Here is a 24448-nt window from a genome sequence, read left to right as displayed (position 1 = left end):
TCCTCTCCCCACCCTGCCCCGTTCCCACCTCATCTAGTTCTTTGCTGACTCACGCTGTATGCCAAGCCCTGCTAAGAGAATTACAGGGAGGCGGGGGCAGGGAGGAGAATCAGCTCCCGTTCAATCCCGCCTGTCGGTAACTCCCGCCCCCTCCGCTGCGGCTCCACACTCGCTCTCAGCTTATTTCCACTTGCCTAATATGAGAAAGCGAGTGGAAATTTTGAGGGCTGCTCTAGTATATGATGTCTTCAGAACAGGAGCTACAAGGAACCTGTGTTAATAAAACACAACACAACCTTATGATGGGTAACAAAAAGCCATATTTCTTTATTGTACATCATGGAACACGGAGCCTTAAGTAATTTCTTAATGGGTTATAGGCCACCTTCAAGTGATGGACACTGGTATACCCAATCCAGGAAGTTCACTCCCTATATAACCCCTCCTCCTTCCAGGAGCACATCAGTTTTTTTTGCCAGTGTCTAATGTGTTTGTCACGAGTGAAGATGTGCTCTGAGGAGCTCCAGGAGGGATCCATGCTGGATTTAAATAGCCTCCATAGACCAGATCCACCCAAAGCGGGACTGAGGCCAAAGTATAACGCCTCTTTGTAGGGCTGGACCACGGGACCCAGGGCTTAGGTCATGCTACATTACCTAAAGCTTTTCTGGTCTGGTGCTTTTACGGGTCCAAGGGAGTGGAACCCCTTCATTAAGGGACCCGGTCCTTGAAGGTTTGCTAAATGCAGCTTGTCGTGATGGGTGAAGGTTGGATTGTCTGTTAATTCAGCAAATCCTGTGGCAGGGATAAGGTAAGGGAAGAAATTTAGGAACTAAAAAGTGACCTTATGCTTTCTTCTTTAAGGGAAAATTTTTTGTCATGCCTTAATTCTCCACTAGAGGGAGCCTATGCACATACCTTAATCCAGTGATGGCGAACCTTGGCACCCCAGATGTTTTGGAACTACATTTCCCATGATGCTTATCAACACTACAACAGTGTGTGAGCATCATGGGAAATGTAGTTCCAAAACATCTGGGGTGCCAAGGTTCGCCATCACTGCCTTAATCTGTTGTCTTCACTGTAAAGCTCAGTCAGTCTCTGTGTGGCTGCAGCAGCTTGTGCAGGGGGATTTTTTCAGGTAAAAGAAATCTGCCAAAATGCTTTCTTTTTTACCCCCTGAAGGGACCGGAGGGTTAGGGGAACATAAGCGGTGTACCCCCTTTACATTACCCCTCCCCCCGCCATGGGGGGTGCGGAGGTCCCATGGTTACTGTTACTGTTGTTTTTTCTTTTTCCTGCTGGTAACAGGGCTCTGGGTCTGCAGACCCGGAAGAGCCTGGGCACGAGCGCAGGAACATTTAAAAAAAAATGAAACGGGAGGGTTTTCGGAGGGTGCGGGGCCTAAGCGCAGGGCCATGCAACGTCCATGAGGATGCACAGCAGGCAATGATAATCAAAACACAGCTGGGACAGTCTCTCCTCGGCTGACTTGGAGGAAACAAGCAGTCTGCACACAGGGACACAGGAGCTGTGGGGCATGTGAGGGTTGCAACTGGCATTCCTGATACAGGAAGGACACTTTTTTTCCCAGCACTAGGCTGAAATGAATAGGGGCTTTACTGCCATGACTATGTTCAGCGATTAAGTGCAATTGTATAGTGCCTCTGGTTTTTGTGCTTGGGACTATGCCAGCCAAAAAAGACACTACAAAGACCAAAAATGTACCAAAGGTTTCACCCCCAGGCACTACCATCTCGAGTCGCATTTCTATGCTGTCATTCTCGCCTGAATTATCAATTATGGCAAGCCAGGGTGAGCCATTGGAACAAGTTAATGGTGCAACTGCTTCTCACATCTCAGCCCCTGTATACATGACTGAAGATGTCCTTTCCTCCACCCTGCAGGGTCTGGCGGCTTTAATCGCATCCTCCATTCAAATGGATAGGACGCGTGCTAGATCCCTGTCCCCCACTTCACACCCTTTGCAAGGGGAACAGTGGGCACAGGATGAGGTGTTACCCTCAGGCGATCAGAAGGAAAAACAAACCGATGATTCCTCTGTGGAGGAAACAACGATAGATGAACCTTTTTTCAGCCTAACAATTTGAGAAATTGCTGATACAATCTCTTACGGAGATGGTTCGTTCTACTTTAATGCTACACGTAATGGAGTCTCCTGAAAGCTTGGTTTCTTCTTTGGGTTCCTTAAAACCCTCACAGCATTTTCATGCGTTTCCTGTACATGCTCTTCTAGAACAGCTTATTTTTTCTGAATGGGATCACCCAGATAAGCATTTTCTCCCTTCAAAGAGATTTTAAGTTCTCTATCCCATGGAGGAGAAATTCACCAAGAAATGGAAAGTACCAGCAGTTGACGATGCGATTTCCAGCGTGAATAAGAGCCTAACTTGTCCAGTAGAAAATGCACAAATGCTTAAGGATCCAACAGACAAAAGGTTGAAATTCCTGTTAAAATCAACTTTTTTATTGGCAGGTGCCCTTACTCAGCCTGCAGTCGCTGCAATAGGCGTCTGTCAATCCCTCAAGGACCAATTTAAACAGGCCATTAAAGAGGTTCCTGCACAACAAGCCCAGGAATTGGCTGAACTACCAAAAGCATTATGCTTTGCCATAGATGCCATTAAAGATTTGATTCACCGGGCATCCCGCCTTACGCTTATGATAGTACATATGCGTAGAATCCTGTGGTTAAAAAAATTGGTCAGCCAAAACACCATGTAAAAACCTCCTAACTGGGTTCCCTTTTCATGGAGAGCGGCTATTTGGGGAATATATATCCAAACAATTTCTAGTGGGAAAAGTACTCTTTTGCTAGTCAAAATGCCCTTCATTTAAACAGACTCTTTCCCCTGCGCCAGGGGTCTCTAGGCAGTGGCAATGGCCTCTGCCATCAGACTCTAGGGGAAAACCTCAGGGTCAGAGCCAGACTCAAAATAAGTCCTAGGGCCAGAAACCTGCAAAGCAGAATCCTAAAGCCTCATCATGAAGAGGCAACCACCCTCGCCAAGATGGGGGGAAGACTTCTGCAGTTTTCAGAAGTGTGGCAAGAGGAAATTCAGGACAGTTGGGTCATCTCCACGGTAATGCTGGGGTACAAGCTGGATCTTCGGGACTTTCTCTCGTTTTTCTGAGGTCAAGCATTCCCAAAGATCCAGAGAAAAGACAATCTCTGTTTCAGGCACTAGACCAATTAATATCTCAAGGGGTGATCATATAGATCCCCGCAAAACATCAAGGTTTGGGGTTTTATTCTAATCTTTTTATGGTACCAAAACCAAATGGAGATGTTAGACCCATTCTAGATCTAAAAAATCTAAATCAGTTCCTGAAGATCCTCTCCTTTCGCATGGAGACGATCAGGTCAGCAGTTTCTATCCTTACAGGAGGAGAACTTCTGGCATCTATCGACATCATGCATATCTGCATGTTCCTATATTTCCTGCTCACCCACCCGGGTGGTTAGTGCTTCTTGGGCAGTGTGTCACCAGGCCTCCTTGGCTCATATCTGTAAGGCCACAACTTGGTTTTTCACAACTTGGTTGATCACAAAATGTTATCAAGTGGATGTAAGGAGGTATAAGTATATCGCCTTCAGGCGCAGTGTGCTGCAGGCAGCAGTATAGGTCCTCAAGTTTGGGGGTACGCTCCGGGTTGTATTTCCCTCCCCTCAAGCAGCATTGCTATGGGACTTCCCATTACATCATTTATTTGTCCCATGATGTACGATAAAGAAAATAGGATTTTTATTACCTCTTACCTATAAAAATCCTTTTCTTGGAGTATATCATGGGACACAGAGGTCCCTCTCCTCTTTTGGGATTTAAGTATATTGCTTTGCTACAAAAACGGATGTGCTCCTGGAAGGAGGAGGGGTTATATAGGGTGTGAACTTCCTGGATTGGGTGTACCAGTGTCCATCACCTGAAGGTGGCCTATAACCCATTAAGTAGTTACTTAAGGCTCTGTGTCCCATGATGTACTCCAAGAAAAGGATTTTACAGGTAAGCTGTTATAAAAATCCTATTATTCTAAAAGTACCAGTCAGTGGAGGCAAAACCAGAGGAACATGGAGGATTTGTAGGACATTTAGTGTACACAGGGAAGATGTCAACATATAGACAGAATAGAGACAGCATTGAGGCCACACTCACCGTGCCTCAGACCAGATCTCCCGGTCTAAAATGGCGGCTGTTGCAATGACTCCTGTCTGGGAATCAATACGAAAAAGATCCTTCATGGGCTGTGATGGCTCAAAAGCGTAAATGACCTGACCATTCATGCCTTGGTCTGGATCTTCAGCAAGAACCTGGAAGACAGAAGAATACTCTTGTCACCCATGTAAAAACTGACAGTTACCTTATTCTGGCCTATAGAGCCCTGATCCCTAACTTTTGATTGGACAATCAACATCTGCCTTGACATATTTCATGTTGATTCGGTTGAAGTGATTGTGCTACATGTGTAGAAATAAATGTATGTTCCTGATGCTTATTAGAGCCGAGCTTCTTGGATGAATGGCAAAACATCTCTAATATTATGGAACAAGTCTTGTTGAATGTGAATATCTGCTACTAACTATACTGTGGTCTGGATATATGAGAACCTTCACATATTCAGTCTATGCTATTTGCCAATCTGAGGATCAATTTTTTTTATTGGAAGTCACCATTCCCCTAAGGCCAATGCTTCCACTCAACTGCCAGCTTCTAGACATGTGCACATCAAAAAGTTTTGTTTTGTTTCCTTGCAGTCATTCATTGAAGAATTTAATTTTGTCATATTTATTATGTTATCCGGATTTGTTTTTGGAATTCATTTTGTATCTTTGGCATTCGTTTCGTATATTCATCGGTCCAGGTGGATTAGAAAAATTTTGCAGTTTTTCTGGAAGATTACTATACTGTACATTATTGAATCAGAAGAGAAATGGCATGAGCTGATTCGACAATATTGACTAGCGTCACATGCATCTGAATTAACAAATGGAACGAAATTCGGATCCATTTTTTATCTGAATTATCAAACAAATTTGAAAATTGAATTAATTTCACCATATGGCCATTCAAAAATGAGTACACATCTGAATCTCCGAAAATGAAATTTATGCCTGAAAAAGTAATAAAAACTAAACGCACATATCTAGCAGCTTTGACATCTGGGATTTAAAAAAAAAAAAAAAAAAAAAGAGAGGTTATAGGATTACCTGTATGATGCGGCTCCCATCAGCCTGGGCCTCCCAGATATAAACTGTGTATTGTGGGAGCTGAAAGCGTGGTGCGTTGTCATTGGCATCCTGCAGCAGGACATTGACGGAAGTGAAGGCGTAATATTGGACCGTCTCTGCCTGAACCACCAACTTATGCCGTGGGCTGGATTCGTAGTCCAACAGGGCCGGCTGTAGGACCGTAATCTGCCCTGTGGAGGAATGCATAGTTAGGTATTTGTTGTCCAGCTGATAGATGGTAACTTGGGGACATTAAGGCCTCATGTACACTGCTGCTCAGGGCTAGACTGGGACAAAAATTTGGCCCTGGACTTCATCATGGCCGGCCCACTTTAATTTTGAGTGTCTCCATCAGCACTTCCCCTTACATCAGAGTGTCCTCCCTCTCCTCCCCCTCCCACGTGTACTCACAGTTTTGAAGGTAGCTTCTCGTTCCTCTCTCCAGTCATGTGATACGTGACAAGTGATAAGGGGAGACAGGATGGAACGTCTGGCAGCTGTCTATCTCCCTCTGCAGGCTGGAGGGAGCAGAAAGCCTAATGCTTTCTCCAGCAAGTGACGGCAGCTGCTACTATCACTGTCAGAGAGGAGCGGCTCCAGGACTGCACCTAACCGGCCCACTGAGCCATCGGCCCACCGGGAAACTCCCTGTGGTCCTAATGGCTAGTACATGCCTGCTGCTGCTGGTAAACAGATGTTTAGGAGCAGTTGGGCATTTTTTTCAACTGTTCCTGAACTCTCCTCTATATGTTATCTTATCAGTACATGTACACAGGGTCGTTTAGAGTCCTTTCGAGGCAGTTGAGTTTAGAGGCTTTTTTTGGAACCCAAAAAAATGCATTCAGAAGCTGTGTTTAGAGGTATTTCAAATGCCAAAGGCGGCTACCCGCGTTTAGGCATTTTTTTCATCTAGTAGCGTTTTTAAAGGGAAAGATTTTATCTGCTACTTTTGAACCTGGAAAATGCTAAAAACACACCAAAAACTCAAATATCACTGTATGAAAGCTTGATATACCATGTGATATTCCCCTCATCAGACAATTATGTTGTACAATACACATTCTCTGGGTAATTACGCAGCTGGACATACATATTAGAAAAGCATCCCGTGGACATGTGTTGAGCCATCAATGGATGTGTCCAGTAGCCACAAATTCTGACGCAATTGTCTACGTCTTTGGAGCCTAAGCAAAAGCAACATCAGGAGCATTTCCTCACACATGCTAATCATGGGATCCATAAAATAACAGCTAGCTACAAGCACACTGCTTTCTCAGCTCCTACTCGCACTGTGCTCTCACAGAATGGCTGAAATAGTTAATAAATACTTGTTTTTAGTGCTTTCTAATCATTTGGGAGAGTCTCCTGAGATTACCTTTAGTAAACGCTCCTGAACGCAAACGCAGCTAAATGCTGCTAAACACACGTTTCTAAACGTGGATTACTAGCTGTGATGTTTCAGCGTTCAGGAGAGGTTCAGAAACATCCCGTGTACATGAAGCCTAAAGAGTATAAGTATGGGCATGTAAAAATGAAATAAATAAATATTCAGCACAGTTCTCCAACACACATTTCCTTATGTTCTATTTTGTTAAAAACAGGAAGCTTTGTTTCTATATGGAGTCCATTTATAAGGGTACCTGTGTTCGGGTTGATGTTAAAGGCACCATGCTCATTTCCGCTGAGGAAACTGTAGGTGATTTTCCCAGAAGAGCCTCCGTTGTGTGTGGCTCTCACCGCTCCAACCACAGAGCCTGCAGAGGAAGAGAAACACATGGAAAATGCAAAAAAAAAGTAGATGTAAACCAAATCACTAAAATCTTGCATAAGCTTTAACATGTTACAGCGGTAGTAAACACTGTTTCATCACTAGTAGCTACAGATAAGCTTATGATAAAGCTTGCCTGCAGGTACAAGGAATATCTCCTCATTTAGGAGCTATTCCCATTTGTAGCAGCCAGTGATGTCACCGACACATGCAAACTGCATTCTGAAAGGACACGTGTCGTCCATTCAGGGTACCTTGCCGTGGCTCCAGCAGTGATGTCATTGCGGCTCTGCTGTTCAAACAGTCCACGAGCCCTGAAGGAAGACTGGGTGAAGAAGGAAGCTCTGTCAGTGATGACAGCGCACCGCTGGAAAGGCTTAGTTTTAAGGTAAGTCTTTTATAATGTGCTAGTATGATATGATATTAACTTATAGGGGAAGCGTTTTTTTTTTTTGTAGTTTTTTTTTCATTCACGACTTTACTACCGCTTTAATGTAAGTCTTTTTCAATATTTTCAATTGTGCCTTAAATACCCTTTTTCAAGTACATCCTGTAGGGTGGCAATGCTCTGTCCTTGTCTCTCAATTATGATCTTGCATTGTCACCCTGCCTAATGGGCTACAGGTGGCTGTTTTGACATACATCACACAAGCATATTCTACTGTTGTCACATCAGGAAAAAATTCCTTGCAGCCATTGCTGGAGCATGCATAGACAGAGACAGGGCTGGACTGGGACAAAAATTTGGCCCTGGATTTCATTCAGACCGGCCCACTTTAATTTTGCAAATACGCACAAAAACAGTATATATACTGTTGTAGGGGGTGGAGGACCCAGGGGGGCACAGTGAGAGGGAGAGGGGTGGAGGACACAGAGGGACAGTGTGGGGGGTGGAGGACACAGGGGGGACACCATGAGGGGGGGGAGGAGGACACAGTGGGACACAATGGGGGTGGGGGACACAAGGGGACACCGTGGGGGGTGGAGGACACAGGGCGACAACGTAGGGGTGGAGGACATAGTGGGGGTAGAGGACACAGTGGGACACCATGGGGGGTGGGGGACACCGTGGGAATTGAGGACACTGTGGGGGGTGGAGGACACAGGGGGACACGATGGGGGGTGGGGGACACCGTGGCAATTGAGGACACAGTGGGGATGGAGGACACAGGGGGACACCATGGGGGGTGGAGGACACAGGGGGACACCTTGGGGGGGTGGACTAGGTTTCCCCACGGACAACATGCAGTTTGCTATCAGAAGCTGTTCTTCCAGATGACGGGTTCCACCCAATGTGGCAGGGCTGCAGATAAACTCTTTGATTTTATATTTCTATGAGTTTGTATTTGACTTTTTAATCGTAATAAACCCATTGATGCTGCACTCAGCTGGCGCCCCTTTGTGTTAATTTTTTAAGGAGATGGGCAGCACTGAGATGCAAAAGGATGAAAAAAGGTGAAGAAAATATTTTAATAATAAGAATGGCAATTATTTATGATACATAGTTCTTTAGGTAACTAATAGTTATTCCGTTACTGGTTGGCCAGCTATTATATCAGTGGGACAGATGGAGGCCGTTGTTGGACCCTTACAACAATCTTTTATATCTTGAATTTAGTTCATTTGAATTATCTTAGCATTTTACTTATGTGGACGGCTATTTGTCCATAATATTATGTAAGACAGAAAGCTTACCAGTATGGCTGGTTCTAAAATGACTTTGTGGGAGCTATGTGCTACTTGACTAAATATTGTAAGCACAATAGTGAAGGCTGTGGTCTGGTATGACCCCTCTCTCACCTTGCTGGCTGTTTTCTGACAAGCTGATGTCGGTGGAATCTCTCGGGAAACGAGGCCCTCTAGCTGCTTCCTCCCGTAGATGTATGACCAGCACAGCTGTGGTTGAAAGCGGAGGTTCCCCCAGATCTGAGGCTTGTACAAAGACTGTCCGATCCTTGGGACTCATTCCCTCCAGTGGCTCCAGCAAACGTACCTCCCCAGTGTAAGGGTCCACTGAAAACCCACCTTTTGTTGACTGTGGAGCCAACCTGTAGAGAATAGAAGCATTGGCACCTGCATCCTTGTCTTCTGCTTTCATTGTAGTCAATGTCCGCTTGATGGGAGTGTTATGGAGCAGGTTTACAAGGGACAGACTACGCTGAAATGCTGGGGCATTGTCATTCACATCTCGGACTATAACTGTCACAGAGGCCTCTGCGCTACGTGGCCCCGAGGGGTCGGAATCCATAACCCATGCTACAAATGTGTAAGCAGCTTGGCGCTCGCGGTCAAGCTGAACTGAGGTTGTGATCTGTCCAGTTAGTGGATCAACATGAAAGGCTCCCTGAGTACCATTAGCTAGGTGGAATGTTATTTGACCATTGGGACCATGGTCAGGGTCAACAGCTATCAACTTTACAACTAAACTGCCTACGGGGGCATCTTCTGAGATCTCTGCATTGTAAGAGGCTGCTGAGAAGGTCGGTGTATTATCATTAAGATCCAGTACAGACACAGTGACAACTGTAGTGGCACTGAGAGATGGATTGCCACCATCTTGGACTAATACAGTGAGGCGGTAATCTGATACAGATTCTCGGTCCAAAGCCTGTGATGTGGAAAGGGCTCCAGATTTGGAGTCCAAACTGAAGTCACTGGATGGATCACCATCTAATGAGAAGAAGAAAATAAACATTAAGCATGGCCGTATAGGAATCCTCCAACTTGGGTGATCTGTGAAAATGCCAGAAAACGTGAAAGTGACTCACCAATAAGCCGGTACTGGAGGTGCCCATTGCTACTGGCGTCAGGGTCCCAGGCGCGAAGTATGCACAGGGTTACGGGATCCTGATTTTCAGGCACTTCCAAGAACACATTATCATTCTCAAATTTTGGAGCATTGTCATTCTCATCATCAATGGCGATGTGCACCCTGGCCTCTGACACTCGCGGCGGGGAGCCTCCATCTCGTGCATAAACTATAATACAAGGAGTGAGATGCAGTTAGTGGGTATACAGAGTATAAGTCAGTTATATGGGGGGGGGGGGGTAGGATCATCTTCCCCAACAAAAACATTTACCTGTTAGTTTGTACACCTCCTTCGCCTCTCGATCAAATGCTCGCTTGGTAGTCAAAATTCCAGTTTTTGGATCAAGAGAAAACTCGTCCCCGGTCACCCCTCCATATGTGATCTGCCCACCAGGACCTGTGGAAACAAGAGGTATTTTGAAGAAGTTGTTATCACCTCCATATTGTGGAAATACCATACAAGGTCAATTTTTATATAAAAAGTTGTGACTTTATTTAGTTCAATCATTTATAGGAATATTCTATTAAGTACTGAACCATCCCAACATTTCCAACTATTGGTTAGTGAAGCATTTCCATATTTAGAGACTGATATGCACATGTGCTGAGCCCATTATGAGGGGCTCCTGCCATCCCTGTGCTGAGATCCTGGGACTCTACACCTGCTATACTCGTTATGAGGAGTTCCCATTCCCACAATCCCTGCACTACGTTCCCAGGTCTGTACACCTGCTTTGCCCATTATGAGGGGTTCCCACCATCCCTGCACTGAGTTCCCCAGTCTGTAAACCTGCTGTGACTGCTATGAGGGCTTTCCACCATTACTGTGCTGACCTCCTAGTTCTGCACATCCGCTGTGCTCATTATGAGGGGTTCCCACCATCCCTGTGCTGAGTTTCTGGGTCTGCACCCCTGCTGTGCCATTATGAGGGTTTCCCACTATCCCTGTGTTGAGTCCACTGATATATACACCTCCTGTTCCATTGCTAGGGGTACTCACCATCCCTGTGGTGAGTTCCCGGGTCTGCACAGAGACCAGGGTTGTTGGGAATCCCTCATAATGGGCATAGCAGATGGGCAGACCCAGGACCAGGGATGGTGACAGAAGAAGCCATCAAGTGGTTTAACTGTTCAGTATCTATCAGCTGGATAATCAGGTTAGGGTGGAGTGACCATTTACCTGATGTTAGTCCAACAATTTAAGTACTACATGCAAAAAAATAATGGTCTGCCTTTCTGGTGATGTTTCTTGTTACACCCACATTTAGGGTATACCACAAAACATGGTCACATTAAACATTTAGACACACACACACACACACACACACACTTAACAGGGATCTATAAATGGAAGACCACAAGTCCCATCCGCAAAGAGGGACACATCAATCTTAATGGAGCACAAATGTAGTGACAGGGTTTACCTCTAGACCCACAACCGATGACCTGTACCTTCACATAGACCTGGGGCTGGGGCAAATAGTCTACAGGAGCCTGTGCATTGCACTGGTAACAGTTCCAATGCTCTGCCAGCTCCAATACAGAAAATTAATAAATGTATATATTTTCTTTCATTAATATGGGTGCATTTATTAATTTGCTTATATAGCACTGTCAATTTACACAGAGCTTTACATATGTATTATATATTCATATCAGTCCCTGCCCTCAAGGAGCTTACCATCTAAGGTTCCTAACTCACATTCATACTAGGGCCAATTTAGACAGTAGCCAATTAACCTACCAGCATATCTTTGGAGTGTGGTAGGAAACCCATGCATGCACAGGGAGAACATGCAAACTCTGTGCAGGTAGTGCCATGGTTGGGATTCAAACCAATGAGCCTACTGCTGCTAGGCGGGAGTGCTAACCGTTTAGCCACTATGCTGCCCAAATAAAATACGAAAAACAAAATTTGTCTTTACATGCCGGGGGAAAATACTGATGTGCAAATGAAGCAAACCCAGCCTCAAAATGTATTCTGCTAGCACAGTTCCCTTCACTCACCAAGATCTCTATCCACAGCCCGCAATCTCAGAACACTTGTGCCGGCGGATTGGTTTTCCAGCACCTTCCCTTCATACTGGGTTTTCTCAAAGGTGGGGGTTTCATCATTTACATCAAGAATGGAGACGGAAAGTGTCTGTGTGCTGGACAGGCGAGGCGAGCCATGGTCTGTTGCCACTAAGGTTAGGTTATATCCAGGTGTCTCCTCACGATCTAGAGCTCTCACGACAGACAGGGCACCTGATTGGAAAGATATCAATGGTACGGTCAGTTAATAGGACAAACCAGCAAACATTTTGGTGTGACAATCCCTATACATAAAGCACAGCAAACCCAAAGAGAGTGCTGAACCACAAGCTATTATAAGCCACTTGCATACTTAGGGTTAGGCCAGTGCTCGAAGGCCTACTAGAGAAAATGGTCCTCTCCACTTCAGCCCGCTGTCTACTGAAAACAGGTCACACGAGTGCAGAACAAACTGCACTCCTGTGATCCATAGGTAGAAGTACAGCCATACGGGCTTTGGCTGTACCTCTTTAAAGGAATTATAACTCCTGAAATAAAACACCCCTGTGAGAGGCCTCCAACACCATAACTGAAGCTGGCATGATTTGTATTATTGTAGCCAGGTGCTGGGCTACAGCAATATGGAGAAGAAGACATTATCTTTAATTATTCTCTTGCTCTATTGGGATACTGATGTATGCTGCACCATTCTCCTTCAGCCAGCAGGGGGAGAGCTAAAGCTAAAAGATCCCACAGACTTCTATGCAGAGTGGGCAGCCATGCAATGGGACTAATAGACTCCTCACACTACCGATCCCATTAGTCATTTTTGCAGTAGGAAGACTGGAGAGATGATTTTTATTAAACTGCCAAGGAAGGTTCTTCCTCTTGGCACTGAGGGAGTTAGATAGTGAGCACTCTCTATCTGAATATTTTCCTCGCAGCTAAAGACCATACCAGAGATTTGAGCCTAAGACTGGGAGTGAGGTCAGCTGGGGGCAGTGCAGCACCGCCCACATCACAGCACCTGCACTGCTGCTGCAGGGACATTGGAGCGCCCACTCAGCCTCTGCTTTCCACCACTGATCCCTGGAGGCTTTTAAAGGAGAAAGCAAGGGGGCCCCTCTCTTTTACAGCAAGAGGTCACTGCAGTATCTTGGGGACTGTTATAAGGGTTATTCGCCCATTGCTGATTCCAATTCATACTGCACTCTATACTGCACCTATACCAACTATATACTGCATTATACTAAACCTTTACAGAATATATTAAGGTAAAAACCTTCTCCCTTTACAACCACTTTAAGTATTGTCACTATTGCAAAAATGTCAACTTTTCAGAGCTAGTTAAAAATAGAAATGTGGCCAGGCTATAGATTTTTTTAATATTATCATATTCTAAACAAGCAGTAAATACGTTTGCAACAGCTTTTCACCAATCTTGTGATCTTGTGGCTGTAGGCAGTATAGAGTAACTCATTTTCAGTCTACAGTGGAAAGTGCCTTAACTTTGATTTCAGCAGCAAATCCTTATCTGATCCACCTTTGAGCAGTAGTAATAAGCTTGGGTTTGGTCCCAGTGCTAATTTTGGCAGCAAATTTCATTTTAGTCTTAGTCTTAGGACTAAAATGGCATTTTAGTATAAGTCCCATTTTAGTCTTCTGCAAGTGTTTTAGTTTTAGTCATAGTCTTTGACTAAAATGCCATTTTAGTTTTAGTCCTTTAGGTAATTGTATTTTAGCCCACTAAAATCTCCAGTACATTTTTGTCAAATAAAATAATTTTAGTCAACTAATATCTAATGTGTTTAGTTAAATTGTAATGCATTATTTAAGCATTTCTCTAGAATTTCCAAACTCATTATATACTCATGGAGTAAAAAAAATCTAATATCATGTTATTATTTATGGTATTAAAGTGACACTGAACCTTCATTTTTTTTTAAATAACAAACATATCATACTTACCTCCACTGTGCAGTTTGTTTTGCACAGTGTGGCCCTGATCATCGTCTTCTGGGGTCCCCCGGCAGCACTCGCGGCTCCTCCTAGCATCGGTAAACCCCCAGGGAGAAGTGCTCTCTCGGGGGGGTTACCTTACGGGCACAATCCCGAGTCAGCATATGCGTCTATAGACACAGAATGCCAGACTCGGCCCCGCCCCCGGTGCCCGCATCATTGGATTTGATTGAAAGCAGTGGGAGCCAATGGCTGCGCTGCTATAAATCTATCTAATCAAGAGCCGAGAGCCCCAGGCAGAGAGGAAGAGCCTGTCTCCTCTGAGGGATTGAAGAGCTCAGGTGAGTAAAATGGGCTGGGGGGCCTGTCAGTGTCAGAAGTTTTTTCACCTTAATGCATAGGATGCAATAAGGTGAAAAAATACGAGGGTTTACAACCCCTTTAAGGTTTGAACAAACTGACAGATACAGCTCAGTGAAAACCGGAAGTTAGTTCATGAGGATAAACGTCCCTCCTTGCCATTTTCGTCCCTGTTCAGTCCTTAATGAAAACGGATTTGATTTTCATCATAGTTTTCGTTAGTGGACAAAAATTTTCTGTACTTTTCGTTTAGTTTTCTTCACTGTAAAAAATGCCGCTGACCAAAACATTTTCGTTGACAAAATTAACACTGTTTGATCCAAATCCAAACCCAGAAGTCATTGCCAGCCCAATCAGCTGTGGGTGGAGGATCCAATGTGACCATATTAGATCAATTATTTCAATCCACAGCTGATTGGCCAGTCATTTACAGCTGTCTTCTGGGATCAGCCAGGTCAGACCCAAACCCAGGCTCATCCCTATCCATCAGTGACCTGAAAGCCTTCTAATCTCTAGTGTAAACACAGGAAAGGTGCACATAGGGAGGGAAAAGCTGAGTTCTGAGTCTAGACTTAAATACATCACTGCTTCTCTTTTTGAGGATGAATTTCTCGACAGTACCTGCTGCTACAGAAGTCATTGAGAGCTTTATTTAAATTTGTCTATTAACCTGTCTATCTTACCTGAGTGTGGATGTATCTGGAACCGACCATCCTCGTTACCTCCGGCTATCTGATAGCCAACTCTCCCATTCTCGCCTAGGTCTGGATCTTGCGCCACCAGGAAAAGAGCTGTGGATCCAATAGGCAGGTCTTCGGATAGCCATAATGTAGCTGGTGTGAGGAACCGTGGAGTGTGGTCATTGCGGTCGCTGAGAAAAATTCTGGCAGTAACAGAAGTTGACCGACGCTGACTGGCATTCAGTGCCCGATCTGTAGCTTCCACCATGAGTAGGTAAGATGACACTTTTTCACGATCTAATGGCTTTGCTACACTTAATACCCCAGTTTCTGTGTCCAGTCGAAAAGTAGATTCAGCAGCTTCTGGCTCTTGCCGCATCAAGGAATAACGCACCTGGCTATTGGGGCCTGGACCATCGCGGTCTATAGCTTGGAAGGTAAAGATGGAGGAACCAACCTGGGCATCCTCTGGAATCACCAATGTCAGTGGATCCTCTGGAAACATTGGTGAGTGATCATTTTTGTCCTGGACTTCAATCTCTACTTGCACTACCCTTGGGGGCAGATACATACCAGAAACTTCACGGGCTTCCTCAATGCTTACTCGGAGGCTGTGATGGGGCTGACTCTCAAAGTCCAGTTCTTGTACAAGAAATATGTTGCCAGTTCGACCATCCACCATAAAGTTTCCATGTTGGTCATCTAATAAAGTGTAGATCGCAGAACCATGGGGCGTTTTAGGGGAAACAGCACCCAGAAGAGACCCAGGTGGTAATCCTTCCATTGGCATCAGGACCAAAACGCTGGGGTTGGGTTTGGTAGGGTAACGAGTAGATGGCACCACCTAAAAATGTAAATGTTACTACAGTCAATTATTAGTAATGTCATTTTTTTTTTTAACAGTTGAATACTTATCTGTGGGTACAGTACCTGAATGCGAACAGTGGCCTCTGAGCTTTTAGCTGGAGATCCAGAGTCTCTAGCCTGGACAGTCATTGTGTAATGGGATCGTTCTGCATGGTGTAAAACTGTTGCTGTGCGTAGCTCTCCTGTGTGCGGGTGAAGGGTGAATCGCTCTGCCCATGGACCTTGGTAGTAATAAACAAGAAACACATAACTTGATGCATAAGCAAATTTAAAAAAAGGAGTGAAGACATATATGTATACAGTATATAGAGACCCAACCCAAGATTTGAGAGAGAGTAAATTCTGAACACTCTGAAGAAATGGATTTACTAATCTACAGCACATAATGCCCCTACGTCAGTGGTCTTTGTTAATCTTATAAATATGTTATTTCTTATTCATGGTAATAGTAATTTATATTTTTCTCTCTTATATTATGCCCTCTAAAAGAGCGCAGAAATTATGATGTCTAGTGTGCTGTCTGTAAAGGGGAGACTGGGGTAGGGCTTGAGCATAAGATAACCAAAAAGAATGAAAGCTAAAATTGTGCTTTAAAGGTCAGTTCACTCAGAGTGGATATTTTTGACTCGTGGGTGGATGCAATGTACACTGCCTTGTCAAATTTCAGCTTGTTATATTTCTGCACTTGTCAATCTGACATGCCAGCTGCACCTTCTGCAAGGCCCCATTTTCAGGGGTCCCCATCCTGTTGGAGTTGTTAGGTTCAGGCTCCTTTGAAGTACGGATACAACTTGATACTTCAAAGTACACTCTTGCTACAGGGAGATCAAGCCTGCAGAATCCCATAAAAAATAAAAGCTTTACTGACCCTCCCACATCTACATTATTGGACTGGCCACCTCAGTGAGAGGTCTTTTATTTGTAGTAGAGGTAGGTACCTGACAAGCTGTAGATGACTGTTCCATTCTCCCCCTCATCTGGATCCTTTGCCAAAATGGATGCTGCAAACATGCCTGAACTTTTGCCCTCCATTATCTACAGAAAGAGAAGAAACAGAAGAACATTACACTCTGGTCAAGATAGAGATACACTTTACATTACACTCTGGTCAATTGAAGATATATTAAGCAGAATCAATAAATATTGTGCCCCTCCTAAAGCTATAGTTTCCCTGATATCATGGTATCCACCAAAAAAACCTTCCCCCATTATCAAGCAGAAAACTTCATTATCATATCTTCCTGTTGTCACCTGTATTGGTGTTTCCCTTCCAGATATGGGGTACAAAAACTCAGGATGATTGTCATTCTCATCCAACACAGAGACATGGATGGTTCCGGTTACACTACGTGGAGGAGCTCCACCATCTTGGGCAATGACCAATAGCTGGTAGTTGGCCTGGTGCTCCCGGTCAAGACTCCTTCTTACAGACAGTTCTCCTGTACAGACAGAAGGAAGGACATTTTGTAAATATATATTTTGGAGGAAGATGAAGTTAATGGCTATGTTTGGATTTTTTATTAAAACACAGAATGTTCCCTACTTAATGGCCACTTACCAGTATGTGGGTGTATACTGAAGTCAGTTTCTTGAGCTGGAAGTCTGTAAGTAATACGTCCATTCTGACCAGCATCTCTGTCCGTAGCACTGACCCTTCCCACAATTTCCCCTGAGGCCTGATTCTCAGGAATACTCATAAAATACCTCTCCTCGCTAAGGCGCGGAGCATTGTCATTTTCATCAGTCACTCGAACACGCACGGTACAAGTGGCAGTTCGGATGCCAGATCCCCCAGATGCCAAGACTGCCAGAATGTAAACTTCCCGACTTTCTCGATCCAAGGCCCCTCGTACATAAAGCCACCCAGTCTCTGGCTCAACGCTGAACCCCACAGCATCAGCATCTGGTCTCAGCCTATAACGTAAAGGGTTCTCCCCTCCAACCGGAAGTAAAGCTTGCACCTGCACCAGGCGGCTCATTGGAGGGCTACCTTCTCGGACCTCTACGCGATAATCAGAGGCTCCACAGGCTGGCTCAGATTCCTGTTCCAGCACAAGAACGGTGACTTCTAACTCAGAGGTCAGCTGTGGGAATCCACCATCAAGGGCAAGAACACGCAGCTCATAACTTTCTTGTGTCAGGGGCCCAGTAGTCTGGATCTGTCCTGAACTGTCAACACTAAAGGGTCCCTGTGACACAATCTGATAATGGATCTGTCCATTGGCTCCTGCATCAGGGTCTGTTGCTTTAGCAGTAAATATAACAGATCCAGTAGGTGGGGAGCCTTGGAGTCTCAAGGTATGTGAGGTCAAAGCAAAGATTGGTGGGTTGTCATTGATGTCAGTGATCTTAAAGTTAATCCGGGCCCTGGTATAGGCTGGAGGAGACCCACTACGAGCTTGAACTTCTAGAGTAAGCTCAGCGTCTTGTTCTCGGTCAAGTGGTCGATGTGTGGACAATATTCCAGAACGAGGGTCCAGAGAGAAAAGGCCACGAGGGTCACCAAAGACCAGGGAGTACAGGATCACACTTGAGACACCTAGGAATAGTAAAAGAAGAGTCTCTTAGTGTTTTTAAAGCGAAAGAACAGGTATGCAAAATTAGATGGAAATAATGCACTCACATTAATGGGTTAATATTCTGTCACCCTAAAAGCATTTTACTGTGGTGGTTGAATTGCACAACATATGTGTATAACAGTGAGACCTACTGTATGTGTGTGGGTAATGCTTGGAATAGGCCTTTGTAGATATGCAGTATGAAGAAAATAGTTGTAGCTTGCCCAACCTGGTAAGGTCTGCATTATTTTGTCGATTAAAGTATTGTTGCATACTCAGCACCCAGGGTATATGGAATTTTTTTCAATGAGCTTTCTTTAAGCCTCATTCTAACTTTTCCATTAACTCTAACAAAATCAGTGTTCAAATCTTTTGCATTACTTGTTGACCTCATGTAATGTATAGATGGCAAAATGTTTATATTTATCAGAGTTGAGTTTTTAGGAATAAATAAATGAATTTGAAAAATGTTTTATCCTACTAAGGGTCAAAAGACAATGCAGATCCATTGGGGTGTATTTACTAAAAATAGTCAAATAATAGACTTTACAACTGCAGTTGATCCAGAGCTTAGTAAATGAGGTGGAGCTTCACTTTGCAAAGAATACCCAATCACATGCAAGGAAAATTTAAAAAAAAAACATAATTTTTGCTTGTGTGTGATTGGATAATGGATGTCAGCAGATCTTCCCCTCATTTACTAAGTTCTGCAGCAACTGCATTTCCAATGCCCAGTCTATTTTCCTTTAGTGAATCCACCCCAATGGTAACGAAACCCAATGCTTGTAAACGTCTAGGTAAATTGTGGATAAAGCAGATGTATGGGATCTTGTAGAAATCCCAAAACGGTGTAGATACAGAGTGCAGAAGTCATAATCGAATATACCTGCTGGGTTGGTAGCTTTCACACTACCCACACTTGTTCCAGGAGGTGTATCCTCAGATACTGTGAAGTCATACTGGGGCTGCAGAAATGTAGGCACATGGGCAGCACTCGGCAGAATGCTGACATTTACCCGGGCATTCATCTCGGCTCTGACTCCACCTCCATCTTGAGCTCCCACTTCCATATGTAGGACAGAGCCAGCCCGTGCAGACAGAGCACGAGCCACGATAAGAGTACCTGAAAGAGAGTCACAGTAAGAACCTATACAGAGAGCATCACCATAACAGTTATAGTGTAGGGCCACCACCACATATCATAAACATTGGGTTTTATTTACAAAAGGCATATAGACTGTGTGCTTTGCAAATGCAGAGCTTAGTAATGTAGTGAAGCTTCACTACATCGGATCAAAGAAATCAGCAGAGCTTTACTACATTCATACTACTACATACATAAGCTCTATGAAAAATTAGTGCAACTGAACTTGCAAAGTGCACAGTCTATTTGCCTTTAGTAAATCACCCCAGTGTGTTACCACCACCATAGATAATGGATAGTGTGCCACCACCACCACAGATAATGGATAGTGTGCCACCACCACCATGTATAACAGACAGTGTGCCACCACCACCATACATCATAGACAGTGTACCACCACCACCATATATTACAGACAGTGTGCCACCACCACCATAGATCATAGACAGTGTGCCACCACCACCACCATAGATCATAGACAGTGTGCCACCACCACCACCACCATAGATCATAGACAGTGTGCCACCATCACCATAGATCTTAGACAGTGTGCCACCACTAGAAATCATAGACAGTGTACCACCACCATAGGTCATAGACAGTGTGCCACCACCACCATAGATCATAGACAGTGTACCACCACAACCATAGGTCATAGACAGTGTACCACCACCAGAAATCATAGACAGTGTACCACCACCACCGTAAGTTGTTAGAAGCACTTAGGTGTACCCACCATAGTTACTTTGTTAATGATGTCGGCAAAAACAATTGTCCATTCGTTTTACCAGGTCTTATTCTTATACATACTATTGATCCAGAGAGGAAAAAAAAGCAAAATACCAGTGAGCCAAATTTCCATTTTAATGTCTAAAGGGTGTAAGCCAATTCTGAACTCATTACCTGAAGTTAGTTATATTTCCTAATATCTCATAATTATAGCAAGGAAGGCACTGAATTCACAAATGCATATAGTCAGACATTACCACTGCCCTCAATAGGAAGTTAGACTGCCTGACAACACAGAACAAATGCACATGCAGTTTCACAAGGCAAAGAGTACTTCATTTTTTTTTTTTTAAATACGGCCCTAAGACATTTAGCACTTTGCTATCTTTTTTTGGACTGATGTGCAGCTTTAGACCATATGAATAAAAGCTGACCGTTGAGAGCACCCACACCAGCGTAATATGTTTTTTCCCAATGAAGTAACTCATTTTGCTGGACACCTTGGTCTGTTACAAGAAGTGGAAAAATAACGGATCTACTGGCAGAATCAACAAGAAATAAAACTGCCGCTGTTGACAGACTTCATTAGACACGTCATTTTCGACTTTTCCACTAGTTACGTTATTATAGAGCTCTGTCAGCTAGCCACTAGAGGGAGGTGTGTATCTGACTTCCAGAAAGTGCATTGATTTCCATGTGTGCTGACTGGTAGACTGGCATTGCGAGAAGGGGACAATCATTGTGTAGTGCTGCAAATCAGGAAGCAGAACCTAAGTATGTAATGACCAATTATGATTCCCCACATGTACATATATAATTACAAATTACTATTAAAGGCAAGCTTCTTAAAACATTAACCCCTGACTGCCCGCCCACTATGGCCCTTTAACTGGGTCTTAAGGCTGGGGAGGGGGGGGGGGCAAGACAGATGTGCCAATTACGTGACCAGGGTCGCTGTCTGTCACAGTGGTTACATGATTGGGAGCCCAGCACGACAGCTCCTGATCATATCTTGAGAGAACAGGAGCTGTCGGTGACAGCTTAGGTGCTGTGCTTGGAGCATGTAGCCAATGCACTCTTAGCACAAAAACCTCAGCCACCACTGACACATAAGTATAGTGCGTGAGCATAAAGGCACATATGAGTTACGTGGTTGGCAGGAGGTTAGCCCACCCTGGTAACAACCACCATAGATCGTAGACCAGTGGCGTAACTAGAACCTTCAGGGCCCCGATGCAAGAAACCATGAAGGGCCCCCCTGAACCCAAGCCAGGGCCCTTCCCTCCGAGTCCGGCGGTGTAACTCCAGGGTGTGGTCACAGGTATGACCTTTGTGAGCCCTGTAGTTCCACCACTGGTATCAGTAGTTTTTTTTATTCGTTTTTTTTTTAATTTTTAGGTACCCCATTGGGGGACTGTCCCTAGTCAGGATGGGGTCCCCGTCCCCAGAAGAGATGAGGTCCTTTTCTCCAGGGCAGATGAAGTTACCGCCCCCAGGTGAGAAGGGGTCCCTGTCCCCAGGGGAGGTGGGGGTCCCTGTCCCCACGTGAGAAGGGGGAGATGGAGGGGGTATGTAATGGTGTGTGGGGGATGGGGTCCTCTCACTCACCATGACCAAGCTGTAGGCCGCGCACTCATCCACGTTGGCCTGGGCTCCATCCAGTGTGCTGGACGGGTGATCAGCATATCTCCCAGAAACACCTTTCATCATCTGTGTATGACAGGGGAGGAGGGGGGCTGGCAGACAAGCCTGCAGTGTCCTCCGGGAGCCGGCTCTCATAGGGCTGCACTGCATCTGTGTGCTTAAAGTTTGTTTACCCGGGGTAAGTATGCAGAGCAGTGTGGGCCGGACTTGGGGGGGGGGGGGGCGGGACTCTGGCGGGGAGAAAAGACATCGGAATGAGCGGCAATGCATGGAGCAGGAGAGGGGTACTCTGAGGAGCCAGCCAAGGACACAGGTCATGTGGGGAATGCACAACTAAAGAGCAGCCAGTGCGATAGTCAAGCATGGAGCTCTGCTAGTCACCCTCCAGCCACCCGTGTGCATGGTGCACTGGTACCCCTAGCTGCCTATGCTGCTGCCGGCCATATGTAGAGGGGGCTGCATGGGCCCCCTGCAGCACAGGGCCCAGTTGCGGTCGCAACTGCTGCACCCCCTATAGTTACGCCCCTGTCGTAGACATAGATCCTCTTATAGGGGAACTAAACTCTACAAATCCCTACCTCCACTCCAACAATGTGACAGCTGCGAGGTCCCTCGCTGTCACCAACATCTTCTCCCTGGCTTCTTTAGGGTGCCTGGTCTTCGCCCACCCGGTGCCTGGTCTTTATGCCAGTGCTGAGGTGTTTGGAGAATACACACTGTGCTGAGTATGCACAGCTCAGTGTACATTCTAAAGAAGATTGTGAACAGGCATGTGAGTTCTAGTGCAGAAGAGACATAGCATGTGATCAAGTTAATTTGTTCAGTTTAATTCCACTGTATATACCTTTTTATTGTGAAGTTGGCCATTTCCGGACCTCCTTTGGCCCGCACTATCAATGAGGGGGTCTAAACCATACATTGGCCAAAGCCTGTGTTTACACCTGAGCAGAGTGATTTTCCTGGTAATTTTGCTCATGTATCAAGCTTAGGCGTTTGGTTCCTGGGCTGGGCAAGGAAAGGAGAGCAGTTCTAGAGGAGGAGAGGAGTGCTTTGGGTGCAAAAATGTATGTATCATGTATTTACAGGCACTCTCGTTGAAGTCAATAAAACCAAAAATGCCTAAAAAAAAAAAAAAAAAAAAAAAAAAAAAAAAAGCTAATGTCCTTTATTTGAGCGTAGGGAGTAGAGCGTATGACCACTGAGCTTACAAGTGTGACCAGGGACAATTAGAAAGAATGGGATTCTGTATGTTGCGTGTAGTCAGGCTTGGGAAAACGAGCTGAAAAACACTCAAGTGTGAAGGGGTCTAACAGTAAACATATGGTGGTCATGTTATGTTCTTCAATCCCCTGTAAGGACCACATATTATCGGAAACTGCCCAGTTTGCACATGCCAGAAATTAGTTTGGCAGTAAACACTGTTGCTTACTTTTCTGTCAAAACGTCCAAATTCCTTTAGCATCACATAATTCCACAACTGCACCATGTCACAATATTTTTTACTATGATTGAAAAAATTTGTATTTTTACACAATTTTTTTTTTTAAAACAGTGACCTTACCTGTATCGGGCTCTATGCGTAGAAGTGGGGGGCTATTCCCTGATATGATATGGTAGGTGATGATACCATGAATTCCTTCATCTTTATCGCGAGCCGTCACACTGAGTATGGGAGTGCCTGGTGGGCTCAGTGCGCTTACACTACCCCCATATTCCAGAGGATAGAAGACTGGGCGGTTATCATTGACATCTTCTACGGAAACCCTCACAACACATCCAGAACTCAGACCACCCTGCAAGAAACAAGAAGGATCTTAGATACATATACACTCTGCCCATCGACTGTATTCTTATTGTGTAACGGGGGGGGGGGGGGGGGAGCAAGTCCATTCTTTAACCCACAGCGGTCCAGCTCAGATGATCGCTTTAAATATAATATTAACCACTTTCAGCCCCGGACCATTTTGCTGGCTTAAGACCAGACCACTTTTTGCGATTTGGCACTGCGTCGCTTTAACTGACAATTGCGCGGTTGTGTGACGTGGCTCCCAAACAAAATTGACGTCCTTTTTTTCCCCACAAATAGAGCTTTCTTTTGGTGGTATTTGATCACCTCTGCGGTTTTTATTTTTTGTGCTATAAACAAAAATAGAGCGACCATTTTGAAAAAAAAAACGCATTATTTTTTACTTTTTGTTATAATAAATATCCCCCAAAAATATATAAAAAAATATTTTTTTCCCTTAGTTTAGGCCGATACGTATTCTTCTACATATTTTTGGTAAAAAAAAAATTGCAATAAGCGTTTATTGATTGGTTTGCGCAAAAGTTATAGCGTTTACAAAATAGGGGATAGTTTTATGGCATTTTTATTAATAATTTTTTTTTTTTACTAGTAATGGCACGATCAGCGATTTTTATTGTGACTGCGACATTATAGCAGACACATCGGACATTTTTGACATATTTTTGGGACCATTGTCATTTATACAGCAATCAGTACTATACAAATAAATAAATGGGGGGTGGGTTGCGCTATGGAACCTTAAGAGTGAATAAAAGTGTAAAGGTAAGAGCAGCCTCTATTGATTTCCACCCGGGGGTGGAAAGGTGCAGAAACAAATGGAAATAATAGATGTGGCGCTATACCTATATGTGGGGGTTACCAA

At 44.6% G+C, this 24448-nt stretch overlaps 1 protein-coding gene across 1 annotated transcript in view; it reads right to left on the bottom strand.

The window, feature by feature from the left end:
• DCHS1 (dachsous cadherin-related 1) overlaps positions 1–24448 on the bottom strand; it is a 111813-nt gene that overhangs the window by 18643 nt on the left and 68722 nt on the right. Inside the window, exons 4-17 of the mRNA XM_077451300.1 lie at positions 23341–23572; positions 19149–19385; positions 17263–18243; positions 16956–17143; positions 16643–16739; positions 15768–15925; positions 14841–15681; positions 11833–12072; positions 10097–10222; positions 9785–9994; positions 8817–9686; positions 6889–7002; positions 5228–5439; positions 4176–4330 (exon numbers count right to left, since the gene is read on the bottom strand). Coding sequence (XP_077307426.1) covers positions 4176–4330; positions 5228–5439; positions 6889–7002; positions 8817–9686; positions 9785–9994; positions 10097–10222; positions 11833–12072; positions 14841–15681; positions 15768–15925; positions 16643–16739; positions 16956–17143; positions 17263–18243; positions 19149–19385; positions 23341–23572 — 4661 coding nt within the window. The remainder of the gene's footprint in view (positions 1–4175; positions 4331–5227; positions 5440–6888; positions 7003–8816; positions 9687–9784; positions 9995–10096; positions 10223–11832; positions 12073–14840; positions 15682–15767; positions 15926–16642; positions 16740–16955; positions 17144–17262; positions 18244–19148; positions 19386–23340; positions 23573–24448) is intronic.

This window comes from Lithobates pipiens, unplaced genomic scaffold (genome assembly GCF_037356315.1).
Source record: "Lithobates pipiens isolate NorthernLeopardFrog02 unplaced genomic scaffold, aLitPip1_a1.2 Scaffold_23, whole genome shotgun sequence".
Classification (NCBI taxonomy): Eukaryota; Metazoa; Chordata; class Amphibia; order Anura; family Ranidae; genus Lithobates; species Lithobates pipiens.
Note: the sequence above shows the minus strand (reverse complement) of the source record. Positions and strands in the feature narration are given on the sequence as shown.